The sequence below is a fragment of the Lytechinus variegatus genome, chromosome 10, assembly GCF_018143015.1.
Source record: "Lytechinus variegatus isolate NC3 chromosome 10, Lvar_3.0, whole genome shotgun sequence".
NCBI classification, from domain to species: domain Eukaryota; kingdom Metazoa; phylum Echinodermata; class Echinoidea; order Temnopleuroida; family Toxopneustidae; genus Lytechinus; species Lytechinus variegatus.
Genome location: NC_054749.1, coordinates 27296536 through 27318423, shown reverse-complemented (window position 1 = coordinate 27318423; position 21888 = coordinate 27296536). Strand labels below are relative to the sequence as shown.

The following is a 21888-nucleotide window of genomic DNA, read 5'->3' as shown; positions in this document are numbered from 1 at the left end:
TATATTTTCTAAGTTATGATGACATTTCAAAAACTTAACCTCAGGTTAAGATTTCAATGTTGATTCCTCCAACATGGTCTAAGTTCATTGACCCTAAATGACCTTTGACCTTGGTCATGTGACATGAAACTTTAAGAGGATGTTCAGTAATACTTGATTAACCTTATGGCCAAGTTTCATGAACTAGGTCCATATACTTTCTAAGTTATGATGTCATTTCAAAAACTTAACCTCAGGTTAAGATTTGATGTTGACGCCGCCGCCGCCGTCGGAAAAGCGGCGCCTATAGTCTCACTCTGCTTCGCAGGTGAGACAATAGGTGAAAAATATTTCCCAAGAATCAAATTTAAAGGCAAGGTACTTTTTTCTACAATATTATTAGTCATATCAATTCTAACATGCAAAATGCAAAAAGTGTCACAACTTACCCCGCCTTCCCCTACTCATAACATATTATGTAACGTAGAGCATGCTTGTAGTAGAACAATTTTATAACTGGAGTTGCTAGTCTTGGCCATCAAAACATTACTATCTTCATTACCATTATCCAAAATATTATTCATATATTTTTTCATTACTTTATTATTACTCAAAATAATCATCATATATTCATTGAAAATTGATGATATATTATTGACTTGCCTTGAGGAGAATATCAAATATATTGCCCACAAAAGCATCATAATGGCCCAAGTCTTTTGCAATATCTGGTTTACTTGGTCATTGAGACTTGAAACATATATTAAGCTTATGAGCCCACCATGACATCATGATACTAGTTGCATTGATAAGGGTAATAATTAAGAGGATGGTGATGCCAATGCTTTTCAAAGTGAGATTAAATGCTACTGATATATTCCTAGCATATGTGTGTGTGTGGATATGTTGTGCAAGTAACGGAAAGATGACATTTCAGTAACCTTTTGCCCGAAGCAAAGTTGTCTCTCCCCTACATTACATTCCCTATGCTGCCAATTTGAAATCCCCATAGCTATAGTTATCAAAATTATGGACAACATTTGAGGTCAAAACTTGATTGTTTGTCCAACTTCTTATTTTGGGTTTAATACCTCTTCATAAGTTTTCTCACACTATTATTTCTCTACAAACTCCAAGATTAAATTATAACCATTAAAAGTTAACAAATATTTTATGTTATGTTACAAAGTATGTCCATCATATACAGTAAAACAATTTACAAGTAGTTGGTCATATGTTAGGGCAGAGTCGAACTGACCGGTCAACCAGTGACCGCCAGCATCGGTCAGGGCACTGAATAATGAAATACATAAGAAGTTCAGTGTCATGGAAGACTCTGAATATTAAAGTTTTCAAGACCTAAATTCATCATATTAGTATGATATGAAATTTCAAGCCTTTACTCACACAAAGAGTATGGAAATAAGATTAGAATGCAGGCTTTTTCAGTTTTCTTGATTGAATTTATTTTGATATTTTCATTGGTGACACTGAATTCATTTCACATTTCCTTATTTTACTAGTCGGGCACAGGTCTCTCCCCCCAAACCACCGGACAGTCATCAGTAAAAAAAAAAAACATGTTATGACCATCAGATGGTATGATGTAATTTCTAAAGATATTATCACTTACACATGATTGACTTCCCCTCAATCAAAATGACATTAACAAGTGAAACAAGTAAAATATTATAAATAGTAAAAGGAAGTTAAGATTGTTTGTATCCTTACAATTCTTAAACAGACTTTGATAATAAAAGTAATAATGATAATAACATGCAACATTTACATAGCGCTTAATGCAATGTTTCTAAGCGCTGCTCAAGCACTCAAGGAATTTCTTCCTATGGTGTACTTGTTTGCTACACCTGGATGGAGAGTGGCAAATTATGAGTCAATGTCTAGAGATTCATTAGGGCCTTCAAATCTTAGGTCCTAAAGACTGCTCGCATTCTACAATTCTGTTCTGTCTTCATCTTTATCCCTGAAAAGTCAAATTTGGGCTATCTTTGATAGAGGATGCAGTTTATCAGCTGAAAACATCGGGGGAAAATCATTTGCATTGAAATAAGATGACATGATATTGAAATTATGTGGAGCATTTCATGAAAATACTGGTTGGATTTATTTGACAAAGTATGTTTTATCCAACAGTTACCATCCACATTTTGCTTCCCAGCCAATTAAAATGAAATAAAAATGTCAGATCTCGCAGTACAACTTTTCAGACGAAAAATATTGATGAAATGCTCTCCAAGGACATAAAAGAATCAAGCTTGGATCTTCCTTCATATATGCTCCGTGGACCATCGCATGAATCTGTCAATATGAATCAAGTTCATACATGTTGGCTTTATTTGCTGAAGTTCGATATATTCTTTTGGAGCTCTGCATTTGACCTTGTGTCTGACTTTCACCTCCGGCCCTTGTGTTTGACCTTCATACGTTTCCTGACGCCTGAGAACTCTTCGCTATCTTCCATTGTATCGTGACCTCTGCTGCGACCTTTCTTCTTCTCATCAGAATCTTTCATCTCCTGTTATGCAAACAAAAGAATTTAACATAATCTTAACATCATCAATCAGTTTATTAACTTCATGAAAGGTAATATTGATATACATTCAGTAGCATTTTCCAAGTCTTAAGGTCATTACCCATCATTGCAGCAAATAAAAATTCCATGAGAAAAGTCCTTAAAATCAAGGTCAATTGCCACCATGTCATGATTTATCTAGATCTAGTTCATTTACAGAATTTTTACCATGTGAAATCATGAAATCCAAGCTGAAAAATGTTCACATCAACAACACAAAAAAGCATGTGTGGGGACAGTGTACTATAATTTTTCAGAAAAAGAGCTGACATCTGACTGGAATACCTTGTTTCGTAAATTTTTCAGCACAGGCACATTTTCCACCAGAATTATTTGGTGCATTCTTTTTATACGTACATATAATAAGTTAACCCTAATTCTCCCGGGGGGGGGGGGGCCATAATGGCCCCCCCCCTCAACAATTTTCGCGATATATCTAATGTGCAAAATTTTTTCACCTCGCAGCTCACTGACTTTTTACATTCAAGTCTCGCGCAAATTTTGAGACCAAAGTTGTGAAGGCCGGGTACGACATTACGCAACATTATGCAAGTGCATGTCAGACCCAAAATTGCTCATAAACGTGATTTCATGTACAAATCCAATGCAAATTGCGTATTTAGCCAAAATTCATAAATGTATCATTATTTCTACTTTTACTGATTAAACTTCATTAATTATGCCTTGTTTATGATCAGAATTTTGTCTGGAAAAATTTCCATTGAAAAAACAATAAAAAACAAAAAGTAAAAAACAAAGAAATTCATAAAACAATAAAATACATAAGAAATTTATTTCCAAACCAAAGTTTTTTTGAATTACGATTGTTAAGAATGCTACAAAGAAAATTTTTACCAAAAATTAGCATTCTAGGAGCTTTATTTAGTGAATTAGAGCAAAAAGTATGATTTATGCATAAATTAGCATAATTAATTCATATAAAATAAAATCTCATTATTTTGGAAAATTTTACCATACAGCCTTGTAGATTACATCGCACACTACCAGCGTGCAAATTTTTGCGTCGCTCGCGCGATCGGCGGCCGAGATCTTAAGGGGGGGCCATAATGGCCCCCCCCCCCGGACAAGAATCAAAATACCCCGGGAGATTTAGGGTTAAGTGGTGATTTTACCGGATTCTGTTTGAACTCATTTTTACAGTGTTACCACAACTGGCACTTACTATACAGTGTGTCCCAGAAAAAAAAACGAAACCGAGATTTAGCGATCATTTATCATTACTTAATCATAAATAAAATAGACAAATGACCAATTTAAAGCTTAGAATCTCCTCTTTCATCTGATATTACTTAGATTATTTCTCATTCACGCATGAGTGAGCAAATACAATTTGAAGAAAGGATATCAAAAACTCATTTGGCGGGGGGTATCTGTGTTTCAAAAAGAAAACCACATTTTTGAAAAGTTCAATATCTGCTCTTTAATTTGATACCTAAATTACAGAAAATGGTCAAGAAATAACAAAGTTCTGGTCATTTGAAATAAGGCTTGAATTTCAATAATTTCATAAAATGAAGAGGTTCTCCAGGCTGGCTTTCAAACTCACTCAACACTCCGTTTTGTTGACGATCAGCCATGCATTAAATCTTTTGTTCACCATGCGAGAGCTTCTGTGGGTAACCGGTGAAAACACGTTTATCTCATTTCAAATGACCAGAACTTTTTTATTTCTTGACCATTTTCTGTAATTGAGGTACCAAATTAAAGAGCAGATATTGAACTTTTCAGAAATGTGGTTTTCTTTTTGAAACCCAGATACCCCTTGCCAAATGAGTTTTTGGTATCCTTTCTTCAAATTGTTTTTGCTCACTAATGCGTGAATAAGAAATAAGCTAAGTAATATCAGATGAAAGAGGAGATTCTAAGCTTTAAATTGGTAGGTCATTTGTCTATTTTATTTATGATTAAGTTATGATAAATGATCGCTAAATCTCGGTTTCGTTTATTCTGGGACGCACTGTATGTTTAAGCCAGAACTATGATCTTTTCATGGGAAGCTATATTTTATCTCTTTTTTTTGCTAAAAAAATTAATCATGGCAAAGAATTGCATACAATTTATGTCATGCTTATCTATTTGTCTTCCTGATGTTTATTTCTTCTTTTTTTGTCAACCATAATATTTCATTCTAGATCTAAAGTGATATCATAATATCATAATTGCACTTGAATATGAAAAATTAGCAAATTTATGTTCAAAATTGATTTGTTGTAACTTTCATAGTAAAATACTGGTTTTGCTAGTGAGCATGCACATTTGTTTTTTATTTTATTTTCAGGAGGTACTCTACAATCTATTGCCCAAATCATCAACATTGGATAATTTTTAAAGGGATGGTCTGGGCTGAAAATATTTATATCCTCATACAAAGAGTACAATTCAATGAGCAAATTGCCGAAAAGTTCATCAAAATCGGATAAAAAATAATAAACTTATTGAACTTTAAATTTTATTTTGTGAAAAGAGACGTCATGAATATTCATTAGGTGGGCTGATGATGTCTCATCCCGACTTTCGATTTTCTCATGTTATTATTACATAAAATCATATTTTTTTCATTATTTCATACTTGTGTGAATAATGTCTCCCTTATAATGAAATAACTTGCAGCAATAAATATCTAATGCACTAAATCAGTTGTCAATCAAATTTTTCTACTTCTTGGAGGAAAAAAATTGAATAAACCTAATTTCATATAATGAAATACATAAGAAAAAGTGGAGATGTGACATCATCAGCCCACCTAATGAATATTCATGACAACTGTTTTCACAAAATATTGCTAAATTTAGAAATTCAATAACTTTGTTATCCGATTTTGATGAAATTTACGGCATTTTGCAAAGTGAATTCTTCTCTATTCATAAAGCTCTAAATACTTTCAGCCTGGACCATCCCTTTAACGATGTATGGAATGTGGGATTCTGGGCTCTGTTGGGCCCTTTGGTGGTGAAATCACTCCAAGCCCAAGTGTAATTTTTTTTCCCCTGGTGGCAAGTACCAGGTATAGGAATATCACTTAAACCTGGGGGCCGTTTCAAAAAGCTGTTCGTAAGTTATGAATGACTTTCTGCATGACTGGTGGTCCTTTCTTGTGCTAAATTATATCCCTATGTAACTGATTTAGCACCAAAGAACAGGTTCCAATCATGCGTAAAGTTGTGCGTAACTTTACAAACAGCTTTATGAAACACCACTTAAACCTGTATTCTGAACTCGCGTTTAAATTAAACCCTGATTTACAGTTTTGGTTTTAATATGGATAGCCCAATGGGGCACAAATCTCTATTAGTACATGTTCAATTTATTATCTCACATGAAACTCAAAACATTTATAACGGCTGGGAATGATAACTGACATATTTTTCTTCATTATGAAAGCAAATGGAAACAAAATAGTAAACATAAAAACAATATACAATGTAAACAGAACAGAGTTTTTGGCTCCCCATAATTTCAGCACAGAGTTAGACCATGGTCTAAGATAAACCTGAATATGGGCCTATGGTATGAACGACTACATACCATCTTAGCATATCTCTGCGCCTCGGTCACTCTCTCCATCAGCATCATAACCTCCTCCTCCTCCATCTTGAATAGAGGAAGCTTCTTGCCAATCAGCTGTTCTATCCTCTGGTACAGTTCAACATCGTATCTATGACAACCAAGAACAGACACATCCTAATATAGTTCTTACTAAATATGATACCATTAATGTGTTACTTGGCAGTCACAGACCCTAATCAACAATTAAATAAAAAAGTGGATCTTGAGAGAGCTTTTTTTAAAATTCATTCCTGTGTTCAATTAAATGATATAAAAGAATATAGCATTACATAAAAAATAAACACATTTTCAAATGAAAACAAGTTTCTTAAAAAAAAAGAAATGTCCTGGTGATGTCAATAATGATCTTAGAAATTCTAATTGAAATGACTACTTTGTGAAGCCAGTGATAATAGAGAAGTACCCAGTCTTTGCATATATGTTTAAGTTAACCTTGCAAAAGTCAAAACTTTGCAGCTTTCTGTAATTGTCTTTTTTTGGAGGGGGTGAGAGGCTGGGGGGGGGGTGAGTAAAGTAATTTTGTCTAAAGAAGAAACTCAATCATAACTCCTTTGATTACATGCATATTTTAAATAGGTGATCTACATTCCAATGTAATTCACTTTTCTTGAACTACCCCTTTATATTTGATTTTGGGACTTACGCTTTAATTCCCAATCTAACATGAGTTTCATTTGACACTTTAAAAATTACTTATTAAAATCAAAGTTGTTTAATGAATTCTTACAGATTTATTATCAAATACTCACTGTGTAACAAAGGTGATAGCCTTGCCTGCTCTACCTGCTCTAGCCGTCCTTCCAACTCGGTGAATATAATCCTGACAAAAAAGAGTTTCATTGTCTCTTTTAATGGAACAAATTTAGTACACATACTTTACTTATTTAATTAATTGATTTATATATTAATCTATGAAAAAATAGAGAAAAATCCAACTAGCAAAATGCTAAAAATTTCATCAAAATCGGATGTACATGTAAAACAAAAAAGTAGTATTTTAAAATTTCGCTTATTTTTCACAAAACAGTTATATGCACATCTCAGTGGCATGCAAATGAGACAGTCAATGATGTCCATCACTCACTATTTCTTTTTTTTTATTGTTTGAATTATACCATATTTCATTTTTTACAGATTTGACAGTAAGGACCAACTTGACTGAATCGTATAATATTAAAACAATGCTAATTCCACATGTTCAGGGATAAATTAATCTTTGTTTCACTTGACAATAATGAGAAAATTAGAATATTTCATATATCATATAATGATATACAATAGAAATAGTGAGTGGATGATGTCATCAGTCTCCTCATTTGCATACTGACCAGGATGTCCATATAAAATGTTTTGTGAAATTAAACAAACATTTAAAATGTTCTAACTTTCTTATTTTACATCTGATTTTGATGAAATCTTAGTGTTATGCTTCTTGGATTTTTCTCTTTTCATTCAATCAAGTAAAGGTTTGGGTGGACTTGTCCTTTAATTTATTCATTTATTTGTTTTATTCTATGAGGGTAGCTCTTTCAACAATTTGTTATTTTTCTAAGAGGTTCAGGAACATTTAGAGAATAGCGGGGAACATGTCAAGAGCAGATCCATATTACTCCTTCAATACAAATTGTCCAATTAAATTAAAATTAATGTACAGATTAAACAAATATCAGTAATAAGAGTAAAATCCCCAAGATGAACAATGTTAGACATAGGTGCAGATAAAATGCTGCAATCAACTGATATCTCACTCAAAACCCATGTCTCTATATGAAACTTAACACTTACCTTTGAATGAGTTGGAATGTCAAAGTTAATAACACAGTCTACATGGGGTATGTCAAGTCCTCTGCAAGAAAAAAGAAAATCAATCATTACTAGATAAAATCATAGAATTAGAATTTAAAAAGTACTATAAACTGTAGCAGCAAAATTATATTGGATTTCATTGCTCCTAATTCCAGTTTCATTCATCTGTCAATTATGGTCATAAGCTACTGAAACAATCCTAATTAATTACTAGTTTAATAATAATAATACCTGGATTTAAAAAGCGCTTTTTGCCTGAGGATACAAAGCGCTGTTATTATTACCCCAGCTTTAGCTCAAGCTACCATCATCGGCGCTCAGTGCATGCAAGGAAACAATCCTGCCGGGTACCCATTCACCTCACCTGGTTCGAGTGCAGCACAGTGTGGATAAATTTCTTGCTGAAGGATAACACGCCATGGCTAGGATTTGAACCTACTACCCTCTGTTTGAAAGGCGAATGCCAGAACCACTAGACTATGACCTGCCTACGTATGAGTTTAGAGATCAATTCACTAAAATTTCAAAAACAATTCTAAAGCATATTGATTTTAATTTCAAAATAGAAAAGATTTGAAACCTATGGAGTAGTCTTTCTTGTAAACTGTAACACACGCAATTATTTTAGAATTGTCTTTTTTCCTTAGATATGAGTATTGTTAAAGGAGAAATATATTGATTATGAATGTGGTCTTATTATATATCAATGGAAAGGTAATGATGTGGGGATCATCAGTGGGTCATTCAAAAATACCGAAAATAATACAAAAAGGTGAAAATCGCCGATTAAAAAACGCTAAAATGCCCCTCCGAAATATGCCTCGCATCGGTCTCTGAATTGACTGGAATTTGATGACGTCACTGTCTATACGAGAGGCGTGATTGGCTCTCCCACGTGAAGCTCCACTTGCATGCAAAACCTGTTGCGTGGGTACGTTTTCTCCACACTGTCACTGAATACTTCTATCACGAAATGAAAGAAAACCCAGAATTTTATCTAGATTTGGATTTTCAAATTGATGATTTTAAAGATGAAGAGAATGATGATGAAGTGAACAACACAGTGAGGTAGTTGGAGGTAAATAATGGGGGAACAATGCCGATGATTATGATGAAAATTCAACTTGCCTGACGATCACAAGTAAAGTCATGTACATGCCGATTCGCTACCAACTCATGCAGCTGCTGCTACAAGTGGTAGCTATACGAACACCGCGCGGGCCAAATTAAATCCATGAAAATGAATAACCACATCAGAGAGAGTCTATCATAAGAAGGAAAATAATGATATAACTGTACTTACAAACAAGTGAATAATCCGAATTAACCTGAAAGCAAATCAACTCAACGAATAGCAGCAGACGATATGCACCGACCATAAACTTCATGTGGCTGGGATAGATTGTCACTCGTTCTGTTAGATGTAATTTGTAACTCATTAATTTGACAAAATTACGAAACTCGGGGAATTATTTATATATATAAAAATATAGTAACATCTCTTATTATTTTTTGTATTACGATAAAACCTCTTTTGAAGGAAAACGTTGAGATAAACTAAAATTACTTTTAAATCCCCCCCAACATGCGTAGCTTGTATGTCATTGCAAACAAACCATCGCAAACATGCACGTATTCCTTCCTTGCTGATTGAGAGCTGTGCAACACGTGCATAGATCTATTCTCTCAGTCTCAGCCAAGGCGAGCAAACAATACGGCATGTGTTGTTGTGATGGTTTGTTTACGATCACATAATGCTACGCATGATGGGATGATCTTTTACATCTAATTTTAATTTACCCCAACGTTTTCCTTCCAAACAGGTTTTATCATAATTCAAAAAATGATAAGAGATGTTACTATATTTTTATATAGAATAATAATTCCCCGAGTTTCGTAATTTTGTCAAATTAATGAGATAAAAGTTACATCTAACAGAACGAGTGACAATCTATCCAGTCACATGAAGTTTATCGTCAGTGTATATGCCATATCGTCTGGTACTATTCGTTGAGTTGATTTGCCTTCAGGTTCGGATTATTCACATGTTTGTAAGTACAGTTACATCATTTTCCTTCTTATGATAGACTGTCTGGATGTGGTTATTCATGTTCAGCATGAATTCAATTTGGCCCGCGCGGTGTAGCTAGCACTTCCAGCAGCATTAATTGGTACCGAATCGGTATGTACATGACTTTACCATGTTTACTTGTGATTGTGTTGCAAGTTGAATTTTCATCATCATCATCATCGGCGTAATTCCCCCAATTTACCTCCAACTACGTCACTGTGTTGTTGCACTTCATCATCATTCTCTTCATCTCAAAATCATCAATTTGAAAATCCAAATCTAGATAAAATTCTGAGTTTTCTTTCGGTCATTTCGGGATCGAAGTATTCAGTGACAATGTGGAGAAAATGTACCCTTGCAACAGGTTTTGCATGCAAGTGGAGCTTCACGTGTGAGAGCCAATCACGCCTCTCGTACAGACAGTGACGTCATAAAAAATCCCCAATTTCGCGGACGTAATTCTGCGTGTTTGAAGCATTCAGAGAGAGAACTTTAAACTATCAATTAACTGAGTTTCATCCGTCTCCATGATAAATGATGTACACCATCGTGTTCTCCTTATTTTCTCCTTTATTGTGATATATGATTCTCCAGTTTTACGATTTTCAATATATTTCTACATTAAGACCAAAGGGATGATAAGATTTGCTATATTACCTGCTTGCTACATCAGTTGCTATCAGGATCGATCTGCTCTTTGATTTGAACTTGTTGAGCGTACCAAGCCGTTTGGACTGTAAGAAACATAAAAAAATATATTTGCCTCAAATTTTTCCAGAAAAAAAATGATTACAACATTGTCTTATTCCCATAGGTTTATTGCAAAGATTACTAGTTGCCTGCTCTTTTTTTTATATTATTTCTGATAAATAGAAATGCACTGAAGAGTAGGGTTATAATGGTATAATGAATATACAAGATAACAAGTTAGAAACATGGACGCCATGGTGTAAGTCATATTTTTCAGTTAGCTCCGTCGAACCACTTCTAGAAAATGGAACCTTCTGATTGGTTAGACATCAAGATGCTTTTACAACTTAAAGCTGCATTTGACTCTAAGCTCTTTCCCTGAACTTAAACTCTTTAAAATTCAAGTAAAAAGAAGACAGTTCTCAATTGTTTGGACTTCATCATTCACATATTTTTTAGTAAGTAGATAATGTGGACAGTATTTATGTACACTACAAAAAATGTCCTGTTTGTCATTTTGTTGTGAGTACCAGAGGACCTTTACTATTCATCTTTGTATATTTTTTTTTTCCTGTTTCACTTCTTACCCTATTATGCTCTAGTTGTCATTTTGTACTTCTAACCAATTGGTCTATATTATGTATAAGAAATGTTTTCCATAGGAGGCTACACTCTACAAGCTCAAGCTTTTTAAGCAGCCTCATCCATTAACGATTATGTCATCATTATCTTGTCTATATTGTGTGTAAAATTATGCAATATGTTTATTGTTTACTTGAAGAAGTATGAACCATTACATATTGTGATCATTAGTAATCGGAGTAAACAAATAATATGAAATATATAATTTACAAATATATAATTCAGAAAACATATATATTTTGAGAACAAAATGCTTCCTATTAAATATTCCTTGCCATACATACCTGGCTCATTTGTCCATGTAGTGGTATAGCTGTGAGACCTAGATTCCTGAGAAGCAACGCTACTCGTTGTGTGTTGTTACATGTACTACAGAAAACCATGAATGAGTTCCCAGCTAACTCATTCAAGATAGACACAAGATAGCAATCCTGCATGAGATATAAAACAAATAATACACTGACTTATGGCATCACTTGAACAGGGGTCTATACAACTATCAGTGTCTACTGTACCAATACCAAATTGCGTTCCATCACCGTGTTAAATCATTTAAAGACCCCGACCAGACTCAACAGTGAAATTGACAAATCATTTATCAATAGAAATCCTAGAGACTTCACAAAACAGCAATGCAAGATTTATGCAGTTTCAACACTTGTCAGCCGAGTATTTTGCTTAAAAAATAGCAGTATATACACATTAAACCCTAGTCTGGGTCCTTATACATACACCTCAAACTCCCTATTCTGTACACAGCTTTTTTCTTATTTAGTTACCAAACAATGCATTTTCATAAAGTACAAACACTCATACCTAAAAATTCAGTAAACTAGGTTCAATGCTCCATCATATATACCTTGTATTTTGCTGGGATGAATATATAGCTCTGCTGGAGTTTATCAACTGTCTGGTACTTTGTTGAGACTTCAACTTTGACAGGATCCTGAAGTGACGCCCTCTGAAGCTTTGCAACCTGTCAGGTTAGATCAAAACATATCTTCATCGAAACATGGTTGGATACAGGCCAAGGAGAGTCCAATGATTTAACTTTATTGACTTTGAACCGCAAGGTCTGGGGTTCAAATCCCACCACAGTACTCACATCCTTTGGCAAGGTGTTTATCTATATTTGCTACCGTTTACCAAGGTGCAGTAAAAAGGGTACCCGGTAAGAAGAAATTCCTTGAATGGTTGAGAGCTACTGCAAAAACCAACTTGATTTGCCGGAGTTTTTTTTAAAGTTTTGCCATAAAAAAATCCGGCAAAGTTTTATGCAATGGAAAACTCCAGCATTTTTTTTTGCCATAAAAAACTCCGGCAAAAGTTTTATGCAACGGGGCCCAGATTGGCAGTTTTAATAGTATGCAGCACCTAGAAACATTGAATTAAGTGCTACGTAAGTTTTGAATATTATTATCATTATTATCATTAAATAAACCACATTTGGCAGCCCTGGTCCTTATCACCAGGTCTACACAAAATGAGGATTAACCCTGAAAAGACGGGGGGTCACCAAAATTGTGACCCCCGGGTACGTGGTCCTAAATTACGCAACATTTCATAAGTGCATGCAGACCTAAAATTACTCAAAAATGTGAATTTGTGTACAAATCCAATGCAAATAGTGTTTTTAGCCAAAATTCATAAATGCATCATTATTTTTCCTTAAAATCAATTAAAGGGGAATGAAACCTTTGGAACAAATAGGCTTGTGTGGAAACAGAAAAATCAAAGAATAAGAATAAAGAAAGTTTGAGAAAAATCGGACAAATAATGAGAAAGTTAATTATGGGCATTTAAATATTACAATCACTAATGCTATGGAAAATGATCCTCCCATTGGCAATGCAACAAGGATGTGTGATGTCACTGATAAACAACTTTCCCTTTGGTGGACTATAAAATACCCTCAATATGTCTCTTTTTGCTTTTTCTTATGATACAAACTCTTTATCCATGATGTATTATTTAAAAATATGTACTACATGCCCTCATGTAGAAAGAACACGTGATCTATATGGATAGATATGATAAAAGAGGCAATTCAAGTGAAATATATAATAAAAAGTAATGGGGAGAGTTGTTCACAAGTGACATCACACATCTTTGTTGCATTGCCAATTTGCTATCTCCATAGCATTAGTGATCGCAATATTCAAATGCTCATAACTTTCTCATTATTTGTCCAATTTTTCTCAAACTTTTGTTGAGCTGTTTCTTTGATTTTTCTCTTTTCACACAAGCTATCTTTTTCCAATGGTTTCATTCTCCTTTAATTTTATATTTTTTATGGTCAAAATAAAGTCCCTGACAATTTCCATTGAAAAAACAATAAAAAAAGTAAAAAAAACAAAGAAATATATAAGAAATTTAGAAAACAATAGAATACATAAGTAAATAAATGTGATGTTGAATTTTTTTAAAAATAAATTTGATCAGATACCTATCTACAAAAATCAGCATTTCAGGGGTATTATTTTAGTAATTAGAGCAAACTTATGATTTTATGCATAAATTAGCATAATTAATGAGACATGAGATTTTTTTGCAGAATTTGATGTTATAGTTTTGTACATAATGCCATGGGTAACGCATGTGCCAATTTTCGTCGCGATCGTGCAATCGATGGCCGAGATCATTAGGGGGGCTGAATCAGCCCCCCCCCAGTCTTCTTAGGCATCGAAATAGCCCAGTCTATTTAGGGTTAAAGGGGAAGTTCACCCTGACAAAAAGTTTATTGTAAAAATAGCAGAAAAAATAATAAAAAATATTGCCGAAGGTTTGAGAAAAATTCATCAAATAATTAAAAAGTTATTAGAATTTCAATTATTTGATTTGTGACGTCATATGCGAGCAGCATTCCTACATAGCGAATGGTAAAAAATCAATGAAATGTCATTTTCTCAGAAAATTGAAAATGTTTTTCACTGTAACTTTTGTATATCAATAGACAAATCTTTTCACACCCGATCATGAAAAGAAAATAAAATTAAGTCATCAGGAGCCATACAAAATTTGAATTTCATACATTTTATATTACATAACACATGGGGCAGCTGCTCGTTTATGACGTCACAAATCCAGAATTTTAAACTCTAATAACTTTCTTACTCTTTAACGGATTTTCCTCAAACCTTCACCAATAATTTTTACGATTTTTTCTGCTATTTTTCCAACAAAGTTTTCTTCAGGGTGAACTTCCCCTTTAACAAAAAAAATATCTATTTACTGGCAGTATCAGTATAACAACCTCATATTCCAAACAAGTCCGTCTATTTGACTATACTTTGCTGCAATAAAATATAAGAAATGACTCAACAAACCTTCTTTGTCATGGTAGCTGAGTATAGATAAGTTCTTCTCTGCTTTGGAATGACTTTGAGTATCTTGTCGATCTCAGCCTCAAAATCCATGTTAAGAATCCGATCAGCTTCATCCATTACCTGCAATTATTAATGATAATGACATGGCAATGATGTCTATTTAGTATTCATTTATTTGGTTATCGGTCTGTCTGTCTATCCATCAATCCATCTATTCCTCCATCCATCTATTCCTCATCCATCCATCAACCCATCCATTCCTCCATCCATCTATTCCTCCATCCATCCATCAACCCATCCATTCCTCCATCCATCTTTTCCTCCATTCATCTTTTCCTCCATCCATCCATTCCTCAATCCATCTATTCCTCCATCCATCCATCCATCCATCAACCCATCCATTCCTCCATCCATCTATTCCTCCATCCATCCATCCATCCATCCATCTATTCCTCCATCCATCCATCTATTCCTCAATCCATCAACCCATCCATTCCTCCAACCATTCATCCATCTACTCCTCCATCCATCCATCTATTCCTCCATCCATCCATCAACCCATCCATTCCTCCATCCATCTATTCCTCCATCCATCCATCCATCCATCTATTCCTCCATCCATCCATTAACCCATCCATTCCTCCATCCATCTATTCCTCCATCCATCCATCAACCCATCCACTCCTCCATCCATCCATCTATTCCTCCATCCATCCATCAACCCATCCATTCCTCCATCCATCTTTTCCTCCATCCATCCATTCCTCAATCCATCTATTTCTCCATCCATCCATCCATCAACCCATCCATTCCTCCATCCATCTTTTCCTCCATCCATCCATTCCTCAATCCATCTATTTCTCCATCCATCCATCCATCAACCCATCCATTCCTCCATCCATCTATTCCTCTATCCATCCATCCATCTATTCCTCCATCCATCCATCTATTCCTCCATCCATCCATCAACCCATCCATTCCTCCATCCATCTATTCCTCCATCCATCCATCCATTCCTCCATCGATCTATTCCTCCATCCATCCATCAACCCATCCATTCCTCCATCCATCTATTCCTCCATCCATCCATCCATTCCTCCATCGATCTATTCCTCCATCCATTCCTCCATCCATCCATCAACCCATCTATTCCTCCATCCATCCATCAACCCATTCATTCCTCCATCCATCCATCCATCAACCCATCCATTCTTCTATCCATCTATTCCTCCATCCATCAACCCATCCATTCCTCCATCCATCCATCCATCTACTCCTCCATCCATCCATCTATTCCTCCATCCATCCATCAACCCATCCATTCCTCCATCCATCTATTCCTCCATCCATCCATCCATCCATCTATTCCTCCATCCATCCATTAACCCATCCATTCCTCCATCCATCCATCAACCCATCCACTCCTCCATCCATCCATCTATTCCTCCATCCATCCATCAACCCATCCATTCCTCCATCCATCTTTTCCTCCATCCATTCCTCAATCCATCTATTTCTCCATCCATCCATCCATCAACCCATCCATTCCTCCATCCATCTATTCCTCTATCCATCCATCCATCTATTCCTCCATCCATCCATCAACCCATCCATTCCTCCATCCATCTATTCCTCCATCCATCCATCCATCGATCTATTCCTCCATCCATCCATCAACCCATCCATTCCTCCATCCATCTATTCCTCCATCCATCCATCCATTCCTCCATCGATCTATTCCTCCATCCATTCCTCCATCCATCCATCAACCCATCTATTCCTCCATCCATCCATCAACCCATTCATTCCTCCATCCATCCATCCATCAACCCATCCATTCTTCTATCCATCTATTCCTCCATCCATCCATCCATCCATCTATTCCTCCATCCATCCATCAACCCATCCATTCCTCCATCCATCTATTCCTCCATCCATCTATTCCTCCATCCATCCATCCATCCATCCATCACCCCATCTATTCCTCCATCCATCCATCAACCCATCCATTCCTCCATCCATCCATCCATCCATTCCTCCTCCATCCATGATCCATAGATCAAAAATATCATCCAGTACCATTACATTCAGTTTACCTACATGCAAGGTAAAATAGAACAGTATATCCTGAGTGCACCAAGTCAAATCTTAAAGAACCTATCACAGACAATTACATATATTGAAATATGTATGAATATAGTTAAAGGCACATTAATCTCTGTTCTCATGGGAAAATTGATACCACTAGAATGTCATTCCTCTAGAAGCTGCCCTATGGTGAAGTCATCTCGCTTATCCATGGCCTGACAGTTGCCCGAGGCCAAGCGGGCTTGGCCAAAGGTACACAAACTTTGCTCTCCCCGAAGATGTCTAGCTATTACTAATTTTTCCAAAGCTTTTAACAAAGACTACTTTCATGAAAACTGAAGTCCATATTACTTTAAGCAATTTAATGCATCTATAACATAAAAGAGCTAATCATCAGACAACACATTCTCTGTTAGTTTCTCACCAAGTATTTGAGACCTCTAAGATTGAAACCTTTTGTGTTCTCCAGATGATCTACTAGACGACCAGGTGTAGCTGTACAGTAAGGAAAAAAAAACATGCATTAAATCAAATGTTTTTTGCATATGAATAAATACGATTTTGTTTCACAATAATCAGATAAAGTTAAATGCTATCACAGTAGTATGAGCTTAATATAATAAAAATTAGTGTAATTGTAGAGATGATTTTATGTTGCAAATATCTGATTTTGAATTTTAATGAATGAACGAAATTCAATAGCTACTAATACTACTGCACAAGATTGGAATGTTTGATACTAAAAAGAGTAAAATACACATCATTTACCAAAGCTTTAGACAGGCTTAAATACTGCATTCTTTATTACTGACACATGCACAGATTGAACAATACAAGAACTCTTGTTATTTTATTACTTACCAATTACAATATGGGGTTTCTTAGCCAACTGAAGTGCTTGTGTCACCATATCAATACCTCCGACAATTACCACTAGAGACAAACAGATACAAAAACATCACAAATTCATTCCAAATAAACGACAAATTAAGGAATCGTATAGAGCAAGTTTTGAAAGTCATTTGTGTTCCCTAAGTCACTGAATCAATATTTAACCAAATGTAAAATACATGCCTGGTTTTCTATTTGTTTTCATTCCCCCATATTAGATGTATAAATTAGTGTCAAACTTGTATGGTCTAATCCTTATTCATCTACAATCAGTTCATATCCTGGTACCTGGCAGGATTCCTTGAAATGCCACTGTAAGACTTGTCGGGGTAAAGCCAGGATAATATTATTCAAGGTTTCTTTGGAAGTGCAGGGTTAAGTTGGATAATGTGATGAACACTACACAAATATTATATTATCATTAACCCACTGGTCTATAATATAATAGCCACTTTTCTATTAACATGAACCATTTTGACATTAGATTTCAATGTTAGTCAATGATCGCCAGCAAAATATCTCTGATAGCATGACATATCGCAGAGTCTTACAATTTCATATTCATTATGAGCTGCAATTCTGTGAGACCAGGGAAGCAAGAAATGAAAGTAAGGCTTTCATTGAGTGCTTGTTTATGAAAAGCAGGCATTTGGGTACCAACCTGAGAACTTATGAGTTGATATTAACCAAAATAGAGCAACATGTGTGGTCAGGAAATAGTGATCAATTTTTCATAAATGAACATAATCATAAATCATTGAATATCCTTTCTTTCTTTTTTTTTCAATATAGAGAAATTTCGATAATATTGAAATATCACCCAGAACTAAATATAAACCTACCACAAGACACCCCAATGGTGGAGCCCAAGGCTTCAAACTGTTCTGAGATCTGATAGGCGAGTTCTCTCGTTGGAGTCAGGATGAGAGCAAACAATCTCTGAGGGGTATCCAGTAAGGCTTGGAGGATGGGCAAGGCAAAGGCACCGGTCTTCCCGGACCCTGTCTCTGCTAGACCAATCACATCTTTACCTGGTGAATCAAAGCAATATTGAATCTCATCACATAACAATCAAATTAACTCAAAGTTGATAACATTGACAAGTGTTAATCAATGGATATCAGAGAACATTTGAAATTGAATTGAATAAAATCTAGATATTAAAAAAAATTGGCATAGAATTGGTATCAGTTCATTGAAAATGTCTTTGCTGGAACGACTGCGCCAAATTGTCAAACTTAGTTAAATTCAAATTGAATCAAGCCAGAGAGACCGTATTTTGAATAATCACATACCATCAATTCAAATTAGATCAAGAAGTATGAATACAACTGATGCACTGCTTGTCCAAACTTTTATCTTAGATTTTCCAGTCAAATTTTGTGCACCATTTCAAATATCAACACAATAGAAAATTGATCAAATTGAATCACTTATTACTATAAACCAATGTGAAATGTTGAAGATACATAATACTGTTGAAGTTACATAATTATCCCTCTTGTGGTAATTATGGGTTCAAACAGAATCCTATTACACCCAAGTGCATGAATGCATAAATAATATGTAAATATGATTCAGAAACAAAATGTTTACTGTGCTATTTCCTCATGCTGTAACGACAAAGAAAACTATTATAGTTATTACAGTGTATTTCCAAGAAAGTTATAATGGATGTTTTGAGTTTCCAATGAGCAGATACATGTAAAATCAATCTTTAGCATTCAAGATTTGTGTCACAGTTGGATATTCACAGTGTAATAAATAAAAACTTTAGACCTGGCACCTGTTTTACAAAGGATTTGCAACTTTTGTAACTTTGCTATTATGACGACTACCATGGAAACCTTGATTAAGATTGGCTGCTGAGCCGTTACCATGGTAGTTGCCATTATGGCAAACTTACACAAGTTGCAAGTCCTTTATGAAACGGGCCCCAGAGTTTAAATCAAACCCAAGTTCAGAGTACAGGCCATTAGCTGTAATGATAACTGACCTTGTAATGCCACGGGAAGTGCCTCTGTCTGAATCTTTGACGGTGTCTTCCATTTTAGCTTCTCACAAGCCTCACAGAGCACATCTACAACACCCTGTAAAGTCAGTCAAAGAACATTTAATTTGTAAAACATGAAATATTCCTTTAACTTCATCATAATTCCTCCATCAAATCCAATCTATTGAAGATACATAGTACCTTTTCCATGATGTTACAGTGCTTTAAATAACAGCACTGATTCTTAGAATATTTTCCCAAACTCTTAGAATATTTCTGGTATTTTCTGAACCTTCCAATATAATATTAATATTTATGCTGTTTGGCCTGTCACTGATCGCATGCAATGTTTTGAAATCGGCCGTGAATAATATGTGTGAGGAATTAGTTACCGGCCCAGAATCACCAATTTTGAGGATAACCGGAGGATGAACACGGAGTGATATAAGGGTGAAAAGTAAGAAATTGAGCTATTTTTTCCCCCATTATATATTTTATTTCTTTAATTTTTACAATACACCACTTTTTGATCCCACATTTGTCACTCAGAATATCCGATCGAGTTCACCGTCCCAAAGTCCGGGTAGGTGGAGCGTAATGTAGCGGTAGTGAAGTGGAGCCTGCACAAACTTTGCCCAAAGTAGGGCGGACTTGACCATTTGCCGCCGCACACAGAAAAATCAGGCCATAGAAATTGTGGATACCAGATTGGCAGAAGTGGGATCCCAGCACATGCGACCCACTACACTAGTTAGAAATCCACTGCCAAATGCGGTTCATGTGCGAGATCACTCATTCAATGAACAAGCCAAGGTTATGTGTGAGGTTACTATTAGTATGATGGTGGGCCCCAAGTCTGCGCACCTCACAATTCGAGTTCAGATTTAACATGATTTTTTTCTTATTACACAAAATCTTTGAGTTGATAATGTTCCTTATAATTATTAAGAGTAAGTGTACCAAATTTCTCATTAAAAAATGAAAGAAAATATAGGATTTTCTTGAAAAAACTTTGGGCAGTCATTTTCAGATTGAAAAAAACAATGGTACCCCATGTCTGCGCACTCATTTCAGGGAATTTTGATGACAAAGGCTGCATTTTTGAGGCCGTCATATGAAATGCCCTGAATAGGCTGAATTCATTATTTTTCCACCATTTTGAGTCAGATTTTTTAATGAGTACCTGCCTGTGTATTGCATCTGTAAAGTTTGTGCTCGTTGCGTGTCTTCTTTAACTAGAATCGCGCAGATACGCGGGTGCGCAGACTTGGGAGACCGCGCAGACATGGGGGAACTGACCATAATGGTAAAATCTTTACAATACTCGAGAGACAAGTCATGATACTTTTATTTTTAATATTTTTAACCTCGCAATACGACTGTGAGTCAGTGTGAGTGGACTTGACCTTTCATTATTTTCAGCAGTGCCTTATTTTCAGCCTGGAGTACCCCTTTAACATTAAGAGTCACTCCCTTTCATTAAAATGTAAAATATGTTGACTCTTCGGACAAGCGAATGATTGTCCTCGACTCCCAAGTGCACAAACACCGATTTCAATAGATGGGACCTCATCAAAATTTTCCTCGACAATTCGCTCATTCGAAGAGAAGGAAAATTAAAAATATATCTATATTGTTGTCACTAAATGACATGAATATTATGTTACAATTATTTTCAATGTAAATAAAAACTATTTATACTTACAAGTGACTTGAATGTAACACTTTCTTTGAGTGATTCTTTTTTCTTTTCGCTCGGCGGAGAGCTCGTGGTGGCTTCCATTTTGAAGAAAAGAATACGAAATGTTACGTTTCGCAAAATGTCCAACGGAAAAAGAAAAAAAAAGGGTTTAACGTGTTTAATCCACCTAGAGCTTTGGGTTAACGTGGCAAATGTGTAAATAGTAATTGTAACTTTTGAAGACAGAATAAAGAAAGCTTGCATAGTCCACTTATCTGTTAATAGTATACAGATCGGACACATATTGTGGCTTGGGTTTTAATGGAAAGTTCATTCTTTGCGACAAGAATTTGATCGGATAGAAAAATTAAATTTAAACAAGCATAATTATGATGAATGCCGACAATCCATCAAATCATTTATGTAGGCCTATTATACAACAAAAAAGTTTCGCTGTTACAATCAAATTTTTTTATAACATTATTATTATTATTATTTGCTTTAAAAAAGTACATGATATACCGGAGCATTGGCTCAGTT

General features: G+C 35.2%; 1 protein-coding gene across 1 annotated transcript; it reads right to left on the bottom strand.

Annotated features, from left to right (window-relative positions):
- Nucleotides 1-1094: 1094 nt before the first annotated feature.
- Nucleotides 1095-21481, bottom strand: LOC121422816 (probable ATP-dependent RNA helicase DDX47). The gene is made up of 13 exons (XM_041618024.1): nt 21373-21481; nt 19671-19764; nt 18517-18705; nt 17645-17716; nt 17208-17278; nt 14696-14815; nt 12229-12345; nt 11654-11800; nt 10695-10771; nt 7946-8006; nt 6910-6980; nt 6119-6248; nt 1095-2515 (listed from the first exon to the last, which is right to left on the bottom strand). The coding sequence occupies exons 1-13, from the start codon at nt 21448-21450 to the stop codon at nt 2393-2395; spliced, it is 1350 nt and encodes a 449-aa protein (XP_041473958.1). The 5' UTR covers nt 21451-21481; the 3' UTR covers nt 1095-2392.
- Between the last annotated feature and the right edge of the window lie 407 nt (nt 21482-21888).

Coding starts and splice junctions, on each gene's coding strand:
- LOC121422816 (XM_041618024.1), bottom strand. CDS start 21,450: ATGGAAGCCACCACGAGCTCTCCGCCGAGCGAAAAGAAAAAAGAATCA. Junction 11,801..12,228: donor TCATCCCAGCAAAATACAAG/GTATATATGATG, acceptor TATCTCATGCAG/GATTGCTATCTTGTGTCTAT. Junction 2,516..6,118: donor CGCAGAGATATGCTAAGATG/GTATGTAGTCGT, acceptor TTTGCATAACAG/GAGATGAAAGATTCTGATGA.